General features: G+C 48.8%; 1 protein-coding gene across 10 annotated transcripts in view; it reads left to right on the plus strand.

The window, feature by feature from the left end:
- DIP2A (disco interacting protein 2 homolog A) overlaps window positions 1–19,923 on the plus strand; it is a 184,217-nt gene that overhangs the window by 138,711 nt on the left and 25,583 nt on the right. For 7 of the 10 annotated variants that reach the window (XM_075317444.1, XM_075317446.1, XM_075317449.1 and 4 more), the window contains 12 exons: window positions 5,221–5,291; window positions 5,401–5,494; window positions 6,461–6,580; window positions 6,775–6,889; window positions 7,010–7,149; window positions 7,230–7,366; window positions 7,456–7,536; window positions 9,998–10,125; window positions 10,658–10,772; window positions 10,855–11,056; window positions 11,147–11,256; window positions 11,631–11,711. In XM_075317444.1, coding sequence (XP_075173559.1) covers window positions 5,221–5,291; window positions 5,401–5,494; window positions 6,461–6,580; window positions 6,775–6,889; window positions 7,010–7,149; window positions 7,230–7,366; window positions 7,456–7,536; window positions 9,998–10,125; window positions 10,658–10,772; window positions 10,855–11,056; window positions 11,147–11,256; window positions 11,631–11,711 — 1,394 coding nt within the window. Of the gene's footprint in view, window positions 1–5,220; window positions 5,292–5,400; window positions 5,495–6,460; window positions 6,581–6,774; window positions 6,890–7,009; window positions 7,150–7,229; window positions 7,367–7,455; window positions 7,537–9,997; window positions 10,130–10,657; window positions 10,773–10,854; window positions 11,057–11,146; window positions 11,257–11,630; window positions 11,712–19,923 lie in introns of those variants that run through there. The other 3 variants (XM_075317445.1, XM_075317447.1, XM_075317454.1) reach the window with 2 other exon arrangements.

Here is a 19,923-nt window from a genome sequence, read left to right on the forward strand (position 1 = left end):
ATGTTCGATGAAAAGCCGCCAGACACAAGCGTGAATGTTGTGATCACCTGCCGGCCTTTCAGAATCCGGCATTTTGGTCCTGTCTGTCGCTGACTTCACACGGTGTCCATCTGCCTCACATTAAATTTGCCAAGTTGTTTTTGCTCGGTTAATAAATGGTGGCCTACATGCTACCTGATTTCGAGATGCCTGCTCCTCGATCCATAATCCATGCTTGTAAACTGCATTATTTAGTGCTTAGGGGTACTTTGCACGCTGCGACATCGCAAGTCGATGCTGCGATGCCGAGCGCGATAGTCCCCGCCCCCGTAGCAGCTGCAATATCATTGTGATAGCTGCCGTAGCGAACATTATCGCTACGGCAGCTTCACATACACTTACCTGTCGTGTGACGTCGCTCTGGCCTGCGACCCGCCTCCTTATTAAGGGGGCGGGTCGTGCGGCATCACTGCGACGTCACACGGCAGGCGGCCAATAGGAGCGGAGGGGCGGAGATGAGCGGGATGTAAACATCCCGCCCACCTCCTTCCTTCTGCATAGCTGGTGTGAGCCGTGGTGACGCAGGTTGGAGATGTTCCTCGCTCCTGCGACTTCACACACAGCGATGTGTGCTGCCGCAGGAACGAGGAACTACATCGTAACGTCGCGTCAGCGTAATTATGGAGTTCGCTAACGCTACACCGATGATACGATTACGACGCTTTTGCGCTCATTAATCGTATCATCTAGGATTTACACACTACGATGTCGAGAGCGACGCAGGAAGTGCGTCACTTTCGACATGACCCCACCGACATCGCACCTGCGATGTCGTAGTGTGCAAAGTACCCCTTAGAGAGTGGTCTCCAGTTGACTCTGCAGGAGTGCACCACTCCTCTGCCTCCCGGCTTCCTGTTTTGCCAGTGATGATGTGCTCCTGAAGATTCACAGTCAGGCCCCTTTCACACATCAGTTTTGTTGCCATCAGTCACAATCCATTTTCTCGACGAATCCGTCGCAGGTTGTGGCAAAACTGATGCGACAGATCCGACTAGCTGGGGGCTAAATAATAATTGGAGCATGCTCTGTTAAAACAATCCGTCACTGGATTCAGTCATTTGACGGATGGCTACGGATCCTGCGCCCATAGGCTTCCAATTTACTAAACGAGGGACGGCGACTGATCCGTCACTGTCCGTGTTTTCAACGTACACAAAAAACATTACTGTGGACGTCGTCTCCATCCAACAGACAAACATTTTTTGACGGATGCGGATGAAACGTGAGGCCATTTGTCGCAATCCGTCGCTAATACAAGTCAATGAGAAAATTTTTCAAAATTCAACCGATTGTGACTAATGGCAAAAAACTGATGTGTGAAAGGGGCCTTATCCGTAACTGCGAGTTTGGCTCGCTGGACAGGTTTGTGTTCTCTCCCGGCTGCTAGCAGGGGCAGCTTTACTTATGTAGTGTGGGAGAAGTGCAGAGGAATAGCAGCCGGCCGGATCCAGAGCAGCACAAGCCGGCTATAAGGCCTTGTGCGCACTAGGCGTTTTTTACCGCGTTTTTGTGCTGAAAACGCAGTGACATTGCTTCCCCAGCAATGTCAATGGGTTTTCAGAAGTGCTGTCTGCACACAGCGTTTTTTTTTAGCTGCGTTTTTGTGGTGACCACAAAAACGCAGCATGTCAATTATTTCTGCGTTTTTCACTGCGTTTTTCACCCATTGAGTTCAATGAGATGTTCAAAAACGCAATGAAAAAGGCACATTGCAAATATAGCTGCGTTTCTATGACTAAAAACGCAGCTATAAACGCAAGGGGTGGGTACTACAGTGACGTGTACAGGAAGAGGATTCCTTCTGTTGGTAAACACAGAAGCATGAATCCTCCCGGTACCGTCACCGCTGCGTCCACCTCCCGTCCTGTGCATGTCAGCTCCGTGCGGCGCCATGTCTGGGCGGGAGGTGGAGGCAGCGGCGAAAACCAAAGTGAACAGTAGAAAAAAAAAAATGTCATATATACTCACCTGTCTGCAGGGTCCCGGTGCCATGCAGGGTCCCGGTGCCATGTCCGCTCCTGTCCCGGTCCCGCCGCTCTGGCTGTGTGCAGTCTCCCCGGGGCAGGACCTTGCTTGCAGGACCTGGCGGTGGATCACCTGATGCAGTCACCTGACGCATCAGCTGATCGTAATTCTCGCGGTGTCGCCCGGCCGGCTATCAGCTGATCCTGCCGTCAGGGGACTTCATCAGCTGATTACCGGCAGCTCCGGCAGCGATGGGACAGGATCAGGCTCTCATCCAATCGCTCCAGGAGCTGCCGGTAATCAGCACATAAGTGAGTATTATTTTTTTTTTTTTTGCACCGATGCATCAGCTGATTGTATAATCGGCTTTTATACAATCAGCTGATGTGTGATGTGATTCAGGCACTTGAACCTGACACATCATCTGATCGCTTTGCCTTCCAGCAAACCGATCAGATGATATTGGATCCAGATTGGACGGCGCGGGACCCTGACCCAGGATTACTGCGGAGGGGGGTTCTTTATTTCAATAAAGATGGAGTCACTAATTGTGTTGTGTTTTTATTTCTAATAAAAAAAAATTTCTGTGTTTGTTTTTTTTTTTTTCATCATTACTAGAAATTCATGGTGGCCATGTCTAATATTGGCGTGACACCATGAATTTCGGGCTTAGGGCTAGCTGATAATATACAGCTAGCCCTAACTCCATTATTACCTAGCTAGCCACCCGGCATCAGGGCAGCTAGAAGAGTTGGATACAGCGCCAGAAGATGGCGCTTCTATGAAAGCGCCATTTTCTGGGGTGGCTGCGGACTGAAATTCGCAGTGGGGGTGCCCAGAGATCTTGGGCACCCTGCACTGTGGATTCCAATCCCTAGCTGCCTAGTTGTACCCGGCTGGACTCAAAAATTAGGCGAAGCCCACGTCATTTTTTTTTTTTTTTAATTATTTCATGAAATTCATGAAATAATTAAAAAAAAAGGGCTTCTCTATATTTTTGGTTCCCAGCCGGGTACAAATAGGCAGCTGGGGGTTGGGGGCAGCCCGTACCTGCCTGCTGTACCCGGCTAGCATACAAAAATATGGCGAAGCCCATGTCATTTTTTTTTTCTTTTTGGGCAAAAAACTGCATACACTAGTGAATGGAGGATGCTGAGCCTTGTAGTTCTGCAGCTGCTGTCTGCTCTCCTGCATACACTAGTGAATGGAGGATGCTGAGCCTTGTAGTTCTCCAGCTGCTGTCTGCTCTCCTGCATACAATGAACATTTTGAAGAAGGAAATGACATCAGACCTTTTTTTTTTCATCAACAATCTTTAATGGCATTGTGCACTGATTAAAAACGCAGTGAGCAAAAACGCAGCAAAAAACGCACCAAATCGCGGCAAAAACGCATGCGTTTTTGCCGCGTTTTTTTAGCCGCGGGTGCGTTTTTTGAGACAAAAACGCACATAAAAACGCAGCGTGAAAAAAACGCCTAGTGCGCACATACCCTAAAGCTTCAAGTTTGCTCATGCCACAGGCTTCTTGCCTATGTAACAAGCCATGCTGGGACTGTAGAGGCAACGAGCTGTACATTAGAAAAGCAAAAATCCTTTCTATCTTTTAGAATGGAGTGGATTTCTAATAATGGATCAATTGCACAGTTGCTTGTTTTTACAAGTACTTTGCAATTTTTCAACTTAAGATAACCCTTTAAAGGGGATGCCCAGACTTAGGGCGTAAAGCTGGTGTCACACATAACGACGACGACAACGACATCGCTGCTACGTCACCATTTTCTGTGACGTTGCAGCGACGTCCCGTCGCTGTCGCTGTGTGTGACATCCAGCAACGACCTGGCCCCTGCTGTGAGGTCGCCGGTCGTTGCTGAATGTCCAGCTTCATTTTTTGGTCGTCACTCTCCCGCTGTGACACACACATCGCTGTGTGTGACAGCGAGAGAGCGACGAAATGAAGCGATCAGGAGCCGGCACTGGCAGCTGCGGTAAGCTGTAACCAGCGTAAACATCGGGTAACCAAGGGAAGACCTTTCCCTGGTTACCCGATGTTTACGCTGGTTACCAGCCTCCGCTCTTGCTGCCAGCGCCGGCTCCTGCACTGTGACATGTGGCTGCAGTATGCATCGGGTAATTAACCCGATGTATACTGTAGCAAGGAGAGCAAGGAGCCAGCGCTAAGCAGTGCGCGCGGCTCCCTGCTCTCTGCACTGTGACATGTAGCTGCAGCACACATCGGGTTAATTAACCCGATGTGTGCTGCAGGAGAGCAAGGAGCCAGCGCTAAGCGCGGCTCCCTGCTCTCTGAACTGTGACATGTAGCTGCAGCACACATCGGGTTAATTAACCCGATGTGTGCTGCAGGAGAGCAAGGAGCCAGCGCTAAGCGCGGCTCCCTGCTCTCTGAACTGTGACATGTAGCTGCAGCACACATCGGGTTAATTAACCCGATGTGTGCTGCAGGAGAGCAAGGAGCCAGCGCTAAGCGCGGCTCCCTGCTCTCTGCACATGTAGCACAGCGACCTTATGATCGCTGCTGCGTCGCTGTGTTTGACAGCTAAGCAGCGATCATAACAGCGACTTACAAGGTCGCTGTTACGTCACCGAAAATGGTGACGTAACAGCGACGTCGTTGTCGCTGTCGTTTAGTGTGACACCAGCTTTAGTCTGCGATCACTCTATGGAACTGTACACTTGTGACTCCTCACAGCGCCGAGTGTACGTGCTGTCATGATTTTCTGGGTCGAGAGCAGCAGTCTTTTGACCGCAAGTATATGACTTGTATACATGTCGTCACATGCCAACTAGACGTGTGCGGCTTTTCCAAATACAAGTGAACTAAGCAAGGCTTGACATGTTTAGTCGGAATGTGGCTGTAAATAAGCAAATTGTATACTTGCGGTCTTATGACCACCCGTTCCCAGATAGTCCACGCACCGCACACTACAAGCTGGAGGAGTCACATGTCTGCAGTCATATAGAATGACTGGAGACTTGCACCCCGAGCCTTGACAACCCCTTTAATGACAAATGGTGAGTTTTTATTCTGTTTTGATGTATTGAAATGAAGAAAGTGAGGCTGAACTAAAATAACATGGCTTATAAGAAAACACAGGAATAAAATAAATAGCCCCCAAACACTTGCAATTTGTAGTTCTTACATGATAGAATTGCATTGCACGCTGTAGCCGGTTGTCACAAATGTTCTTTCTTGCCAGTTCTAGCCGAAACACTGATTAATGTCTTAGACTTCAAGAGGGATGCTGGTCTATGGCACGCAATGCTGACGGTGAGCACCTTTACTTTCCTGGTTACACATATATTGCCCTAACACTATAGAGTGTTGCCATTAACGTGTTTTTGTTTGTTTTTTTTTTGTTTTCTTAAACATCTCATAGAGTGTTATGAACCGCATGCATGTAGTCAGCATCCCATACGCTTTGATGAAAGTGAATCCATTGTCTTGGATCCAAAAAGTCAATGCCTACAAAGGTATGTTCCTTGTGCCTGTGTGAAGCTTAGTGAGAGGAGGCCTCCTGTTAGTACTTATTTATCCCCCAGCCTATTGGACTATTTATTCTCCAACCTATTGGGCTATTTATTGCCTGGCCTAATTAGACTATTTATCCCCCCTGCCTATTGGACTATTTATTCCCCCGACCTATTGGACAATTTATCCCCCCGGCCTATTGATGGACTTTTTATCCCCGGCCCTGTTGGACGGCCTGTGCCCCCGGCCCTGTTGGACGGCCTGTGCCCCCGGCCCTGTTGGACGGCCTGTGCCCCCGGCCCTGTTGGACGGCCTGTGCCCCCGGCCCTGTTGGACGGCCTGTGCCCCCGGCCCTGTTGGACGGCCTGTGCCCCCGGCCCTGTTGGACGGCCTGTGCCCCCGGCCCTGTTGGACGGCCTGTGCCCCCGGCCCTGTTGGACGGCCTGTGCCCCCGGCCCTGTTGGACGGCCTGTGCCCCCGGCCCTGTTGGACGGCCTATCTAGAGTGACTGCAGACTTAATGATTTAGACCTGACATCTCTTTTAATCAAGGTCTCGCTTCACCAAATTCATTAAGAGACCTATGGCAATTGATGAATTTGGCACATCTACTCGTTGGCATGCACAAGAAATGCTACTCCAGTTTCTGGCCTAAGAAACGTCCCAGCATGGTCCATTTTCGTGGAGCTGCTTCAAACTGGTGTGAAAACACCAAAAATCGCAACTTTTTTTGCTGAACTTTAAAAAGTCTCAACATTTTTGTACTACACAATGTCTTTCAAAACAGTTTCCAGTGTAAAAGCATAGTTAAGTGATGGTTTGTTTTGCATGGGAATTCCTTTTGTCTCCCTCTGAATAGGACAGAAATGTGGTCGTGGCCTTATGAAGAACTTGATATCTTACTAGAATGTTACAAATGTTTTCGAATAGTGAGACCCGTTGACCTTACCACCTTGCCTCTTTCTGCAGCCCGCGTTGCACTGGTGAAGTCTAGGGACATGCACTGGTCTCTTCTCGCACAGAGAGACCAGCGTGACGTCAGCCTAGGTTCTCTGAGAATGTTGATTGTGGCAGATGGAGCCAATCCATGTAAGTGTCTAATATTAAAACCTATTTAGAGGGTTTTTTTCTATTTTTCCCATCCAGTTAGGGAGAGACCAAGGGATCACTGTGATGTTATTTAGCCATCAATTCCAAAACACATACCAACCCCTCCACCAAACCCATTATTGTCCTAGTAAAAACTTTGGTATCATACTTTTAAAGAGTGTCTATATTTCCAGGGTCTATATCTTCTTGTGATGCCTTCCTCAACGTCTTCCAATCACGGGGTCTGAGGCCAGAAGTGATCTGTCCTTGTGCCAGCTCAGCCGAGGCTCTCACCGTGTCCATGCGCAGGTGATTTACTTTGTCCACCCCTTGACATCTCAGTATGAATACTTTTTCTTCTCTCCTAAAGCATTTTATATAATTTTTTTACTTGCGATTTGGTCAACTTGACCTTTTTTCAATATTCAGGCCACCAGATTTAGGTGGAGTTCCCCCTGGGAAGGTGGTTCTGTCAATGAATGGCTTAAGCTATGGTGTGATTCGGGCGGACACGGAGGAGAAGCTTTCTGTTCTTACTGTGCAGGATGTCGGGCAAGTTATGCCTGGAGGTAAAGGCGTGGGCCATATTTTTGGTCCAGTATTCCTTGAAGTTGCATACAGGACTGACTTAGTTACTTTTTTTTTGTAGCCAGCATGTGTGTGGTGAAGATGGAGGGGGCACCACATCTGTGTAAGACGGATGAAGTTGGGGAGCTATGCGTCTCCTCAAACTCTACAGGCAACGCATACTACGGTCTGCATGGAATCACTAAGAATATCTTTGAGGTGTGTAATATTGACTGAAGGTGCAGACCAAGATGTACTATATGTAATATTGTGTGAGCTTATCTTGTCAATTTGTGTGCTTTTTATAGACTATGCCACTTACTGCCAACGGAGATCCAGTCTCCTCCAAGCCATTTATCAGAACTGGGCTGTTAGGCTTCATTGGTCCTGTGAGTATTTCTATATGTTGGAGATTTTCCTCATTACCGTGTTGAGCTCTGCACATCTTGCTTTTATTATATGTGTGTTTTGCCCACTAGTGTAATGTACGCAGCATTTAATGTGGAAATCCACAAATTGCAACTCCATCACACCAAATAATGGCAATAGCTTGTTCTGGCTTCTCCCACTAGTTTCCACATTTGTCCTGCATGTATTGTGCTCACATTGTGTAGCTGTTATTCTTTAACAAGGATAATATATTAAAGTGTTATTCCTAGCTTTATTGATGGGTTTTGTTTGATATTACTTGTAACTATGAACACTTTTGTAATTTACTATATATGAAAATGTTCCCTGAGTTCCCCTGATATTTCACATTTTTAGTTTACAGTTTATTGCTAGATTACCAACTACCCTTAGTGCTGGGCAAAAATGTACAATGTTTACAAGCTCTTTCCAGTAGAGGTTGAAAGCACTGCTTTGAAATCTTTGAAATATCCCCTCCCAGTTTCAGTACAACTATGCTTACCTCTGCCGCACTAGATAAGGCTGCCTCATATAGCAGCATCTTTAAAACACACAGATGGTGCCAGCAACACAGCAATGCCGGTGACGCAAACTATTAATCAAGCAAGAGTGCACTGCCTTCCTTAAAGGAGGAGGTCATCTGGCTGGGTAGTAGAGCGCTTCTGAACAATCCTTTAAAGTACCTTTCACTAAATTTTTTTCAAGTCAGCTGTACAGCCCCTCCTCCCACAGGGACCTTGTCTGAAAAGTATTAGTCATCTGTGCTTTCTAATCATTCAGGAGGTTATACTAGGAGATCTGGGCTGTGTCATGCATTTGAAAGGTGTTGGTCATCTGTGCTTTCTAATCCTTCAGGAGGTTAGACCTGGAGTTCGGGGCTGTGTGTCATGAATATGAAAGGTGTTAGTTATCTGTGCTTTCTAAGCATTCTGGAGGGTAGACCAAGGAGATCAGGGCTGTGTGTTGTAGCACCCCTGAGCTATCAGGAGCTACAAGAACCGCACCCTGTCAAAGATGTAGGGCCTACCCCCAGGAACCCAGAAGACAAGTGCCGGTAACATCAAAAAGATAAATTCAATCCCTTTAATTTACCCCCCACCAAGAACTGGTGACTGGCTAGCGTTGGACCCAATGGATGGCCACCTAGGGGTGGAACCGATCCAGTCCACTAGACACCAACCAGGGATGCGGGGCCAGACGAGTCAGCAAGTGGAGGTGAAAGGAGACAGACGTAACAGTACTGACGGGAGAGTGTAGCAGTGACCTGTCAGGCTCAGGCGTGTGGTTGCCGAAAGAGTACGGTGTAGTACTCTCGGAACCATAGCACCGACTGGGTACAGAGCCCTAGGTCAGGAAAATCTGTACAGTGAGGGGACCATCCAGGACCTCACCGACCGTAAAGTCCGGGGCACAGTAATGACAGCAGAATCTGGGAACGAGAACAGAGACCAGTCCAAACAGGGTTCAAGTTACCTGCCGTACGGAGTAAGACTGAGAGACAACCAGAAGGGGACCCCCAGATGCTCCAAGCCACGGGGACCCACCAACCAGAGACAGGTGCAGGGGAAAGTAAGCCACTAGGTCACCACACCGGCACTGGAACTAAAGGGACCAGTGGTGAGGACCAGCCTCCATCGGGTTGCCAGCAACATCTCCGTGCGTAAAGAACCAGTTGCACTGCAATCCATTGTGTGGCTTACCTTCTTTCCGCGGCCCATCATCATCTATCCCCTGGGGCCTGGCCCTACTTGCGGAGGGCCGCAACATCCAGGCTGCCGTTAACATCAGCCCCAGCAGTGAGAGCTGTGCAGCGGCGGCTCCATCCACATAGCCGCAACCCGCAAGTGGCGTCATGACAAAAATTTTATTAATCATCCCTGTAAATATCCCCCTTTTAAAAGCGACCCCCAGGGTCACAGAACCGGGCACCGGCCATTACACCCGTGACACTTCCCAGTTAAATAAAACCAGGCCCCGGGACTGTGTATCCCATAGCCCTGGGTGCGACAGGTGTCATCCATCTGAAAGGTGTTGGTCATCTTGCTTTCTAGTCATTCAGGAAATTACACCAGGAAATCAGGGCTGTGTGTTGTGCATCTCACACATTGAGAGATCTGCTCTAAGCTATGGTGGGGGGCGTGTTCTTCTTTTTCCTGGGTGTTGCTGCCTGTTGATGATTGGGCAACTTTATATAGGAGGAAAAAGTCCACGCCCCCTTTGAAAACTATCCACTTGGACTTAAGGAAAATTAACTCATGTGGTGCACATTTGTTGATTGCTAATCTCTGCAATGAATAGGCGAACTTTAAAAAAAGTTTTATTCTGCTTTGCACCTATTGCATCATGTGTCCAGTTCAGCGTGAAAACTGTGATGAAAAGTCCTCTTGACCTCTTCTATCTACCCAGCTGAGCATTTTATGTCCAATCTGTCACCCATTGCAGGAGCGTTTGGTTTTTGTTGTTGGGAAAGTGGATGGTCAGATGGTCATAAGTGGACGCAGGCACAGCTGCGATGATGTAGTCGCAACAGCCCTCGCTGTAGAGCCAATGAAGTTTGTATATAGAGGCAGGTAAGACCGTGATATAAAGTGACATTAAACAAGTCGTTAAGTGCTAACATATGAATGTACCATTGCTTATGTCGGGCATGGCATAAAAAGGAATTTCCCCTAATTACTGGTCAGATCCGCCAGGCTATTAGCAACGGGTCCACGTGCCTTGACCTCTTCATGATTGGTTATTGAAAGACCCAGCGAGCTATGTAATCAATACAATATATTGCAGGCCTCATATACTCCAGTATCATAATGCATTATCCATGCAGACAACCCTTTTATATGTGAAATTGTCAATACACTGTTTCTCAACTCCAGTCCTCAAGACCCAACAACAGATCATGTTTTCAGGTTTTCCTCAATATTAGGGGATAATTCCATCACCTGTGCAACATTAAGGAAATCCTGAAAACGTGATTGAGGAAAACCTGGAAATATGATCTGTTGGTGGTTCTTGAGGACTGGAGTTGAGAAACACTGGTCTAATAGCTAAGAAGATGTAGCGAGCAGTCATTAATGTTGGGTTGGCTGTTCTTCTCTCCGGTAGGATAGCCGTGTTCTCGGTCAATGTGCTGCATGACGAGAGGATTGTGCTGGTAGCAGAGCAGCGTCCGGACTCCTCAGAAGAAGACAGCTTCCAGTGGATGAGTAGAGTACTGCAGGTAATGCAGCCAATGTGCACAAGAATTGTGAAACAAATGAGTGCCCGAGGATTGCTTTACTCATCCATTACTGTTCCTACAGGCAATAGACAGCATTCACCAGGTGGGTGTATACTGTCTGGCACTTGTACCTGCCAACACTCTTCCCAAAGCTCCTCTAGGCGGGATTCACATCTCTGAAACAAAGCAGCACTTTCTGGAGGGTTCTCTGCATCCATGCAACGTTCTCATGTGCCCACACACGTGTGTCACCAACCTGCCGAAACCACGACAGAAACAGCCAGGTATTTACCTTGAGTTTTGCCTTTCGTACCTTGCTATATTATGCTGTATATTCCAGGAAAAATGTATTAATTGTTTGTTCATTGTATTAGATGTGGGTCCTGCTTCCATGATTGTGGGAAACTTAGTGGCTGGAAAAAGAATTGCACAAGCCTGTGGTAGAGATGTCTCCCAGCTCGAGGACAATGACCAAGCAAAGAAGGTGAAGGCATGATAAAATAGGTTAACACTGTTCACGCATAGTTTTTGGAGGATTTGTTTGTGTAGATCCTCTAAAATTCTCAGAAAATTCATCCAATTAATTTAATTGCAACATCCACTTTGCTGTTTATATGAAGAGGTTTTTCAGAGTTTGAAGGAAACTTCTCCAAACTGTGCACTGTCCAATCAAAAGGCGGTGCAGAACAATTTGGGGGGGGGGGGTCTTCAGTAACGATTTAGCAAAAATTTTCCTATAAAGGAAAACTACCTGAAATGGTTTTTACTTGAAAAACCCATGTTTTTGTTACCCCCTTGAAAAACTCTGTGAGCATAGCCTTCGCCTTCCTAAAATCTGTCTCTTGTTTGTGTTCCCAGTTTCTTTACCTGGCTGATGTTTTACAGTGGAGGGCACAAACCACCCCGGATCATCTTTTGCTTCTTTTGCTTAATTCCAAGGTAAAATAATTTGACTATTTCTTGATGAAACATGGCGCATATAAGGGTTGTGTTTTTTTTGTTTGTTTTTTTTTAATTAAATCTCCTTTTGTATTCCTCGTCTCACTAAATTTTTCTAGCAAATAGGTTTTTAAAGGGAACCTGTCTCTAGTTTTTCCACTAAAAGCTGCGGCTACCACCAGTGAGCTCTTATATACAGCATTCTAGAATACTGTGTATAAGAGCCCAGGTCGCTGTGTAGAATGTAAAAAACACCTTTTATTATACTCAAGTGTGGGGCGGTCAGGTCTGATGGGTGCCTTTTAATCTCTATCCAGCACCTCCTCTATTCTTGCTATCACCATCCTCCTTCCCAGCTCCATGTGGATGACACGTCCTACGTGGCCTCCATTGCACTCATGCGCACTGCTCTCTGCCCTGCTGAGGACGGATCAAAGTATTGTAGTGCACATGCTCAGGTGTCCTTTGTCCTTTCCTCGCGCCTGCGCATTACAGTACTTTGGTCTGTCCTCAGCAGGACAGAAAAAAGTGCACATGCGCAGGATCGCAATGGAGGACACTGTGTGGATGACGTAGGAAGTGTCATCCACATGAAGCCAGGAAGGAGAATGGAGATCGCAAGAAGACAGGACATGCTGTACCAAGACCAGCGACGTCCATCAGACCGCTATGTGAGTATTAGACAAGTGTTTTTTACATTATACAGAGCGGCCTGGGCTCTTATATACAGTATTCTAGAACGCTGTATATAAGAGCTTATTGGTGGTGGCAACAGTTTATAAGGAATAAATCTGGTGAGTACCCTTAACATGTAAGGCCTAGTTTAATCAAGTCACTTTATCCCCTTCAGCCCCAAGCCTATTTTGACCCTAAAGACCAGGCCATTTCTTTATCGTTCCTATGGGAGACCCAGACATTGGGTGTATAGCTTCTGCCTCCGGAGGACACACAAAGTACTACACTCAAAAGTGTAGCTCCTCCCTCTGAGCTTATACACCCCCTGGAGAACCAGATCTAGCCAGTTTATCGCTTTGTGTTCAGGAGGCATACATCCACACATGCATTCTCATCTGATTTTTCATTTTTGGAAAGAGTTTGAAGAAAAGTGGGTCCAAGCCTGGACCCCCGGCATGTCCCTTCTCACCCCACTGTGTCGGCGGTGCTGTTAAGGTTGATTCCAAGGCTGGAGCCTTACATACCGTGCTCCTTCACCATCCCTCCTGGGCTCTGGCTTGAAGTGGGAGCCAGCACGGTTCTCCATGCTTGGCAGGAGACCGGTCTCCATCCGCAGCCCTTCAGGATCCTGCTGGACCGGAGCACTCATCCCCAGGGACTTGGAACCCTGCGTCTCAGCAAGATAAGTACCTGAGACGTTTATATATTGGGGGTCCCTGTACTTTATTGTTGTGGGAGAGTGTGCTGAGTGAGTTTTATGACATTTCCGGCGGGTTCTCTTGCTGTCGCCTGAGAACCGCGCCGATGGTGCCTGCGCGCCGGCCGCACCGCTCAAATTTAGGCCCCGGCTTCGCCGGAGGCCTACTTTCGGTTTCACTGCCCTCGCATGTTATTCATGCAGAGGTACAGCGCGGTACCGCCCAGCGGCCGTTCTGCACAGGGGAGGGACACTCCTCACTGGGTACATGTCTCCTCCCCTGTAGGTCTCTATGGCCCTCCAGATCCCGCTCCTCAGAGTGAGTCCCGCCCCCTCTCTTCGCTCCGGCGGCCATTTTCTCAGCGTTTTTCCCTGCGATCAGCACTGGTCTGCAGCATCCCTGCTGAGGTGCTTGGGGGTCCGGGCTTCGGGATCTGGAGGGCACACAACACCGCTCCAGCGGTCTGGTAAGCCACAACCTCTGGTTGTGGACCTCTGTATATACTCTCTGGGGGTCATTCTGGCAGAGCCCCCACTCCAGCAGCATGTCTCACACGAGAAGCAAGGCTCCAAAGCTGTATTCAGTATGCACTGCATGTAAGCTCCTACTGCCTGAACCGAGCACCTATCCACATTGTGATGCCTGCTCTAACCTGACGATGCCTCAGCCTGGAATCGCACCCCCAGTGGTCTCTCCGGCTGCTCCGGCTCCTGTGGCTGAACCCCCGGCTTGGGTAGAATCCTTTTCTAGGTCTATCTCCCAGTCTTTTGCCGACTCCATGGGACAGCTGTCCAGGACTTTGCTGAACATGCATCAGCCCCCTTCACAGGGTGCCTCTGCTGCTAGGGCTCTCTCAGGACCGGAGCTCACAGAGGATTCATCATCTGGTCCCAGACCCCGTCCTCCTAAAAGGAGACTCAGGGCTCCCTCTCCTTTCTCGTCCCACGGCTCTTTTTCAGAAGCTGACTCGCAGGACGAGGAGGATGCCTTTATAGGGGGCTCGGAGGCTAACTCCATGTGCCCCATTGATCTGTCCGAAAGTGACTCAGATGTTAGTGATTTGATTGCGTCCATTAATTCTGTACTGGATCTCAATCCGCCAGTATCAGAGGAGCAACCCTATCTGGCAGAAAAGCACCAGTTTACCTCGCCTAAGAGGACAAAGAGTGTGTTCTTTAACCACTCCAGTTTTCAGGCCACTGTGACCAAGCCTAGGGCCTGTCCTGACAAACGCTTCCCAAAGCGTGGTTCTGATGAACGTTTTCCCTTTCCACCTGAGGTGGTCAAGGAGTGGGCTCATTCACCAAAGGTAGACCCCCCGGTGTCTAGACTCTCAGCCCGGACCGTTGTATCAGTGGATGATGGCACCTCTCTTAAGGATTCCACTGACCGCCAGGTTGACCTTCTGGCCAAATCTGTATATGAGGCGGCAGGGGCCTCGTTCTCCCCAACTTTTGCAGCAGTGTGGGCTCTCAAAGCCATCTCTGCTTCTCTAGAGGAGATGCATTCCCTCGCCAGGGAATCTATGCCCGAAATGGTTACCTTAACTTCCCAAGCTTCAGCTTTTTCATCCTATGCCATGTCTGCCATGCTGGAGGCTTCTCACCGCACTGCGGTGGCTTCGGCTAATTCCCTCGCTATCCGCAGGATCTTGTGGCTTCGAGAGTGGAAGGCAGATGCTTCTTCAAAGAAGTACCTTGCTGGACTCCCTTTTGCTGGGTCCAGGCTGTTCGGTGAACAGCTGGATGAAATTATTAAGGAAGCTACTGGCGGGAAGAGTACTTCCATGCCACAAACTAAAACCAGGAAACCTGTCCAGGGTAGGAATCAGTCGAGGTTACGTTCCTTTCGTTCCTCCAACTGGTCGTCCTCTAAGCCCTCGGCCTCGTCCACTAACTCAGCCAAGGACCAAAAATCCAACTGGCGCACAAAAGCGCGTCCACAGAAGACCGCAGGAGCTGCTGCCACTAAGGCAGCCTCCTCTTGACTATCTGTCCGCGCCAGCAACGTCCTTAGTCGGTGGCAGGCTCTTCCACTTTGGCGACGCGTGGTTTCAACACGTCTCCGATCAGTGGGTGCGGGATATCATCTCCCACGGCTACAGGATAGAATTCTCTTCCAACCCGCCAAACAGATTTTTTCTGTCAACTCCCCCCCTGCTCCAAGGCCGCCGCCTTCTCTCAGGCCGTGGCATCCTTGCAGGCCAACGGAGTAATTGTACTGGTTCCCGCCCGGGAACGGTTCAGAGGTTTCTACTCAAATCTCTTCCTAGTCCCCAAAAAGGACGGTTCCTTCCGGCCCATCCTGGATCTCAAGCTTCTCAACAAGCATGTTCAGGTGCGGCATTTTCGCATGGAGTCTCTGCGGTCAGTCATTGTCTCAATGACCCAAGGGGATTTCCTGGCGTCCATCGACATCAGAGATGCCTATCTCCATGTGCCAATTGCAGTTTCACACCAGCGTTGGCTACGTTTTGCAATCGGAGAGGAACATTTCCAATTCGTGGCTCTTCCCTTCGGGTTAGCCACGGCCCCTCGGGTATTCACCAAGGTCATGGCAGCAGTGGTTGCGGTTCTGCACCTCCAGGGGTTGGCAGTGATTCCTTACCTGGACGACCTTCTAGTCAAGGCCTCATCCAGCGCAGACTGTCAGCGGAGTGTCTCGCTCACTCTCGCCACTCTAGCTCAATTCGGGTGGCTTGTCAATCTGCCCATATCCACTGACTCCGACCCAGAGTCTCACGTACCTAGGGATACAGTTCGAGACTCTGTAGGCACTTGTGAAGTTGCCCTTAATCAAACAGCAGTCCCTCCAACTGGCGGTGCGCTCTCTGCTGAGGCCCCGCCGTTATTCCATCAGGCACCTGATGCAGGTGCTGGGTCAGATGGCGGCGTCAATGGAGGCTGTTCCCTTTGCCCAGTTCCATCTGCGTCCACTGCAGCTGGACATTCTCCGCTGTTGGGACAAGCGGCCTTCCTCCTTGCACAGGTTAGTGGCTCTGTCGCCACAGACCAGGAGCTCTCTTCAGTGGTGGCTTCGGCCCCTCTTTCTGTCTCAGGGACGCTCCTTCCTGGCCCCGTCCTGGGTGATCCTCACCACGGATGCCAGTCTATCCGGCTGGGGAGCGGCATGTCTCCACCGCCGAGCACAGGGCACTTGGACTCCGTCCGAGTCAGCCCTCTCGATCAATGTGCTGGAAACCAGAGCCGTGCTTCTGGCTCTCCTAGCTTTTCACCACCTATTGGCGGGCAAGCACATCCGAGTCCAGTCAGACAACGCGACAGCGGTTGCCTACATCAGTCACCAAGGCGGGACACGCAGCCGCCTGGCAATGTTGGAGGTACAACGCATCCTTCAATGGGCGGAGGACTCCAAGTCCACCATATCCGCAGTCCACATCCCAGGCGTGGAAAACTGGGAGGCAGATTATCTCAGCCGTCAAACCGTGGACAGTGGCGAGTGGTCCCTGCATCCGGCAGTGTTTCAGTCAATCTGCCGCAAGTGGGGCACTCCGGACGTGGACCTAATGGCATCCCGTCACAACAACAAGGTTCCAGTTTACGTGGCTCGCTCCCACGATCCTCAGGCATTCGCCGCGAACGCTCTGGTTCAAGACTGGTCCCAGTTTGGTCTGTCCTACGTGTTTCCCCCTCTAGCTCTCTTGCCCAGAGTTCTGCTCAAGATCAGAATGGAGGGCCGTCGAGTCATCCTCATTGCTCCGGACTGGCCCAGGCGAGCTTGGTATCCAGACCTACTCCATCTGTCCGTAGAGGTGCCGTGGCATCTTCCGGACCGTCCAGACCTTCTCTCACAAGGTCCGTTTTTCCGCCAGAATTCTGCGGCTCTCAGATTGACGGCGTGGCTCTTGAGTCCTGGATCTTGACGGCTTCTGGTATCCCCCCTGAAGTCATCTCCACTATGACTCGGGCCCATAAGTCTTCCTCTGCCAATATCTATCACAGGACTTGGAAAATTTTCCTGTCCTGGTGTCGCTGTTCCGGCCATCCTCCTTGGCCTTTTTCCTTGCCGACCCTTCTGTCTTTTCTACAGTCCGGTCTGCAGCTGGGACTATCATTTGAGCCTCTTAGGGAGGTTTCTTTGTTTCGTCTTTCACAGAAAGTGGTTTTTCTAGTGGCCATAACTTCCCTCAGGAGAGTCTCTGATTTGGCTGCGCTCTCTTCGGAGTCACCTTTTTTGGTTTTTCATCAAGACAAGGTGGTTCTCCGTCCGACTCCGGACTTTCTCCCTAAGGTGGTTTCTCCTTTCCACCTTAACCAGGACATTACCCTACCTTCCTTTTGTCCGGCTCCTGTTCATCGCTTTGAAAAAGCGTTGCATACTCTGGATCTGGTGCGTGCTCTCCGGATCTATGTGTCTCGCACCACTGCTCTTGGGCGGTGCACCTCTCTTTTTGTGCTAACCACAGGTCGGCGTAAGGGCCTCTCTGCTTCTAAGCCGACCTTAGCCCGTTGGATTAGGTCGACCATTTCGGATGCCTACCAGTGTTCTCAGGTGCCTCCCCCGCCGGGGATCAAGGCATACTCGACCAGAGCTGTCGGTGCCTCTTGGGCTTTCAGGCACCAGGCTACGGCTCAGCAAGTCTGTCAGGCTGCCACTTGGACTAGCCTGCATACCTTTTCAAAGCACTACCAAGTGCATGCTCATGCTTCGGGAGATGCGAGCTTGGGCAGACGCATCATTCAGGCGGCTGTCGCCCATTTGTGAAGTTAGGCTCCGCCTACTTCTTAGTTTTTCTGTTTATTCCCACCCATGGACAGCTTTGAGACGTCCCAATGTCTGGGTCTCCCATAGGAACGATAAAGAAAAAGAGAATTTTGTTTACTTACCGTAAATTCATTTTCTTATAGTTCCGTATTGGGAGACCCAGCACCCTCCCTGTTGGCAGTTTCTTGTTCCGCTTGTTATCACCGGCTGTTGTCGTGGACAGAGTCTCCGGTTGTTCCGGTTCTTGCTCTGTTTTTACTTGTGGGTGGCTATTCTCCTTCAGCTTTTGCACTAAACTGGCTAGATCTGGTTCTCCAGGGGGTGTATAAGCTCAGAGGGAGGAGCTACACTTTTGAGTGTAGTACTTTGTGTGTCCTCCGGAGGCAGAAGCTATACACCCAATGTCTGTGTCTCCCAATACGGAACTATAGGAAAAAGAATTTAAGGTAAGTAAACAAAATTCCCTTTTTTTTTTTTTTGCAATTTTGACCGGTGTCACTTTGAGGTTATAACTCTGGAACGCTTCAACGGATCCCGGTGATTCTGAGATTGTTTTTTCGTGACATATTGGGCTTCATGTTAGTGGTAAATTTAGGCCAATATTTTTTGCGTTTCTTTGTGAAAAAAACGGAAATTTCGCGAAAATTTTGTAATTTTCAAACTTTTAAATTTTATGCTCTAAAACCAACGAAACATATGACACAAAATAATTAATAAATAACATTTCCCACATGTCTACTTTACATCAGAACAATTTGGGGTAAAAAAAAAAAAAAATTTAAGGAAGTTATAGGGGTTCAACGTTTATGAGCAATTTCTCATTTTTACAACAAAATTTACAAAGCCACATTTTTTAGGGACCACATCACATTTGAAGTGATTTTGAGAGGTCTACATGACACAGAACACCCAAAAGTGACACCATTCCAAAAACGGCACCCCTCAGGCTACTCAAAACCACATTCAAGAAGGTTATTAACCCTTCAGGTGCTTCACAGTAACTAAAGCAATGTGGAAGGAAAAAATGAACATTTTACTTTTTGCAACAAAAATGTTAATTTAGCCTCAAATATTGCATATTCACAAGGGTAGTAGGATTAAATGAACCCCCAAAATTTGTTGGGCAATTTCTTCTGAGCACGCAGATACCTCATATGTGGCGAAAAAACACTGTTTGGGCGCACGGCAGGACTCGGAAGGGAAGGAGCGCCATTTGACTTTTTGAACAGAAAATTAGCTAGAATCGTTAGCCGCACCATGTTGCGTTTGGAGAGCCCCCTGAGGTGCCGAAACAGTGGAGCTCCCCCATATGTGACCCCATTTTGGAAACTAGACACCTCATGGCATTTATCTAGATGTTTATTGAGCAGTTTGAACCTCTGGGGGCTTCACAAAAGTTAATAGAGTTGAGCCGTGCAAATAAAAAAAAAAAATGTTACCACAAAATTGTTACTTCAACCAGGTAGCTTTTTTTTCACAAGGGTATCAGGAAAAATTGCACCATAAAATGTATTGTGCAATTTCTCCTGAGTACACAGACATCTCATATGTGGTGGAAATCAAATGTTTGGGCGCACAGCAGGGCTCAGAATGCAAGGAGCGTCATTTGACTTTCAAACGCAAAATTGTCTGGGATAATTGGCGTATTCCATGTTGTGTTTGGAGACCCCCTGAGGTGCCAAAACAGTGGAGCTCCCCCACATGTGACCCCATTTTGGAAATAAGACCCCCCATGGCATAGAAAAAAAAATAGGGCGCACGCACAAATGTTCTGCAAAAAAGGGGGGGGGGGGACTAGGTGGGATGGAAAAAAGAAGTCCTGTCCAAAGTAGAGTACGACTGCAGGACGATTGCTGATCAGGTACCTAATTGTACATGTTTTGTTTTGTTTTTTTTATTTGGGGTGCACAAAAAAAAGTAAAAACTAGAGCAACAATTACGTACCTGATCAGCCAATCACGTAGCTGATCAGCACTTAGCGGCAGGCAGGTGGGGGAGGAGGGGGGGGGAGAGGGAGTGGGAGATGCGATTGGGGATAGTTAGAAAAGAGCCACGAACAATACTTACAGGATGGATCAGAACAGCGGCAGATTGGGGGGCGGCAGATGGGGGGG

This window comes from Anomaloglossus baeobatrachus, chromosome 7, assembly GCF_048569485.1.
Source record: "Anomaloglossus baeobatrachus isolate aAnoBae1 chromosome 7, aAnoBae1.hap1, whole genome shotgun sequence".
Lineage (NCBI taxonomy): Eukaryota > Metazoa > Chordata > Amphibia > Anura > Aromobatidae > Anomaloglossus > Anomaloglossus baeobatrachus.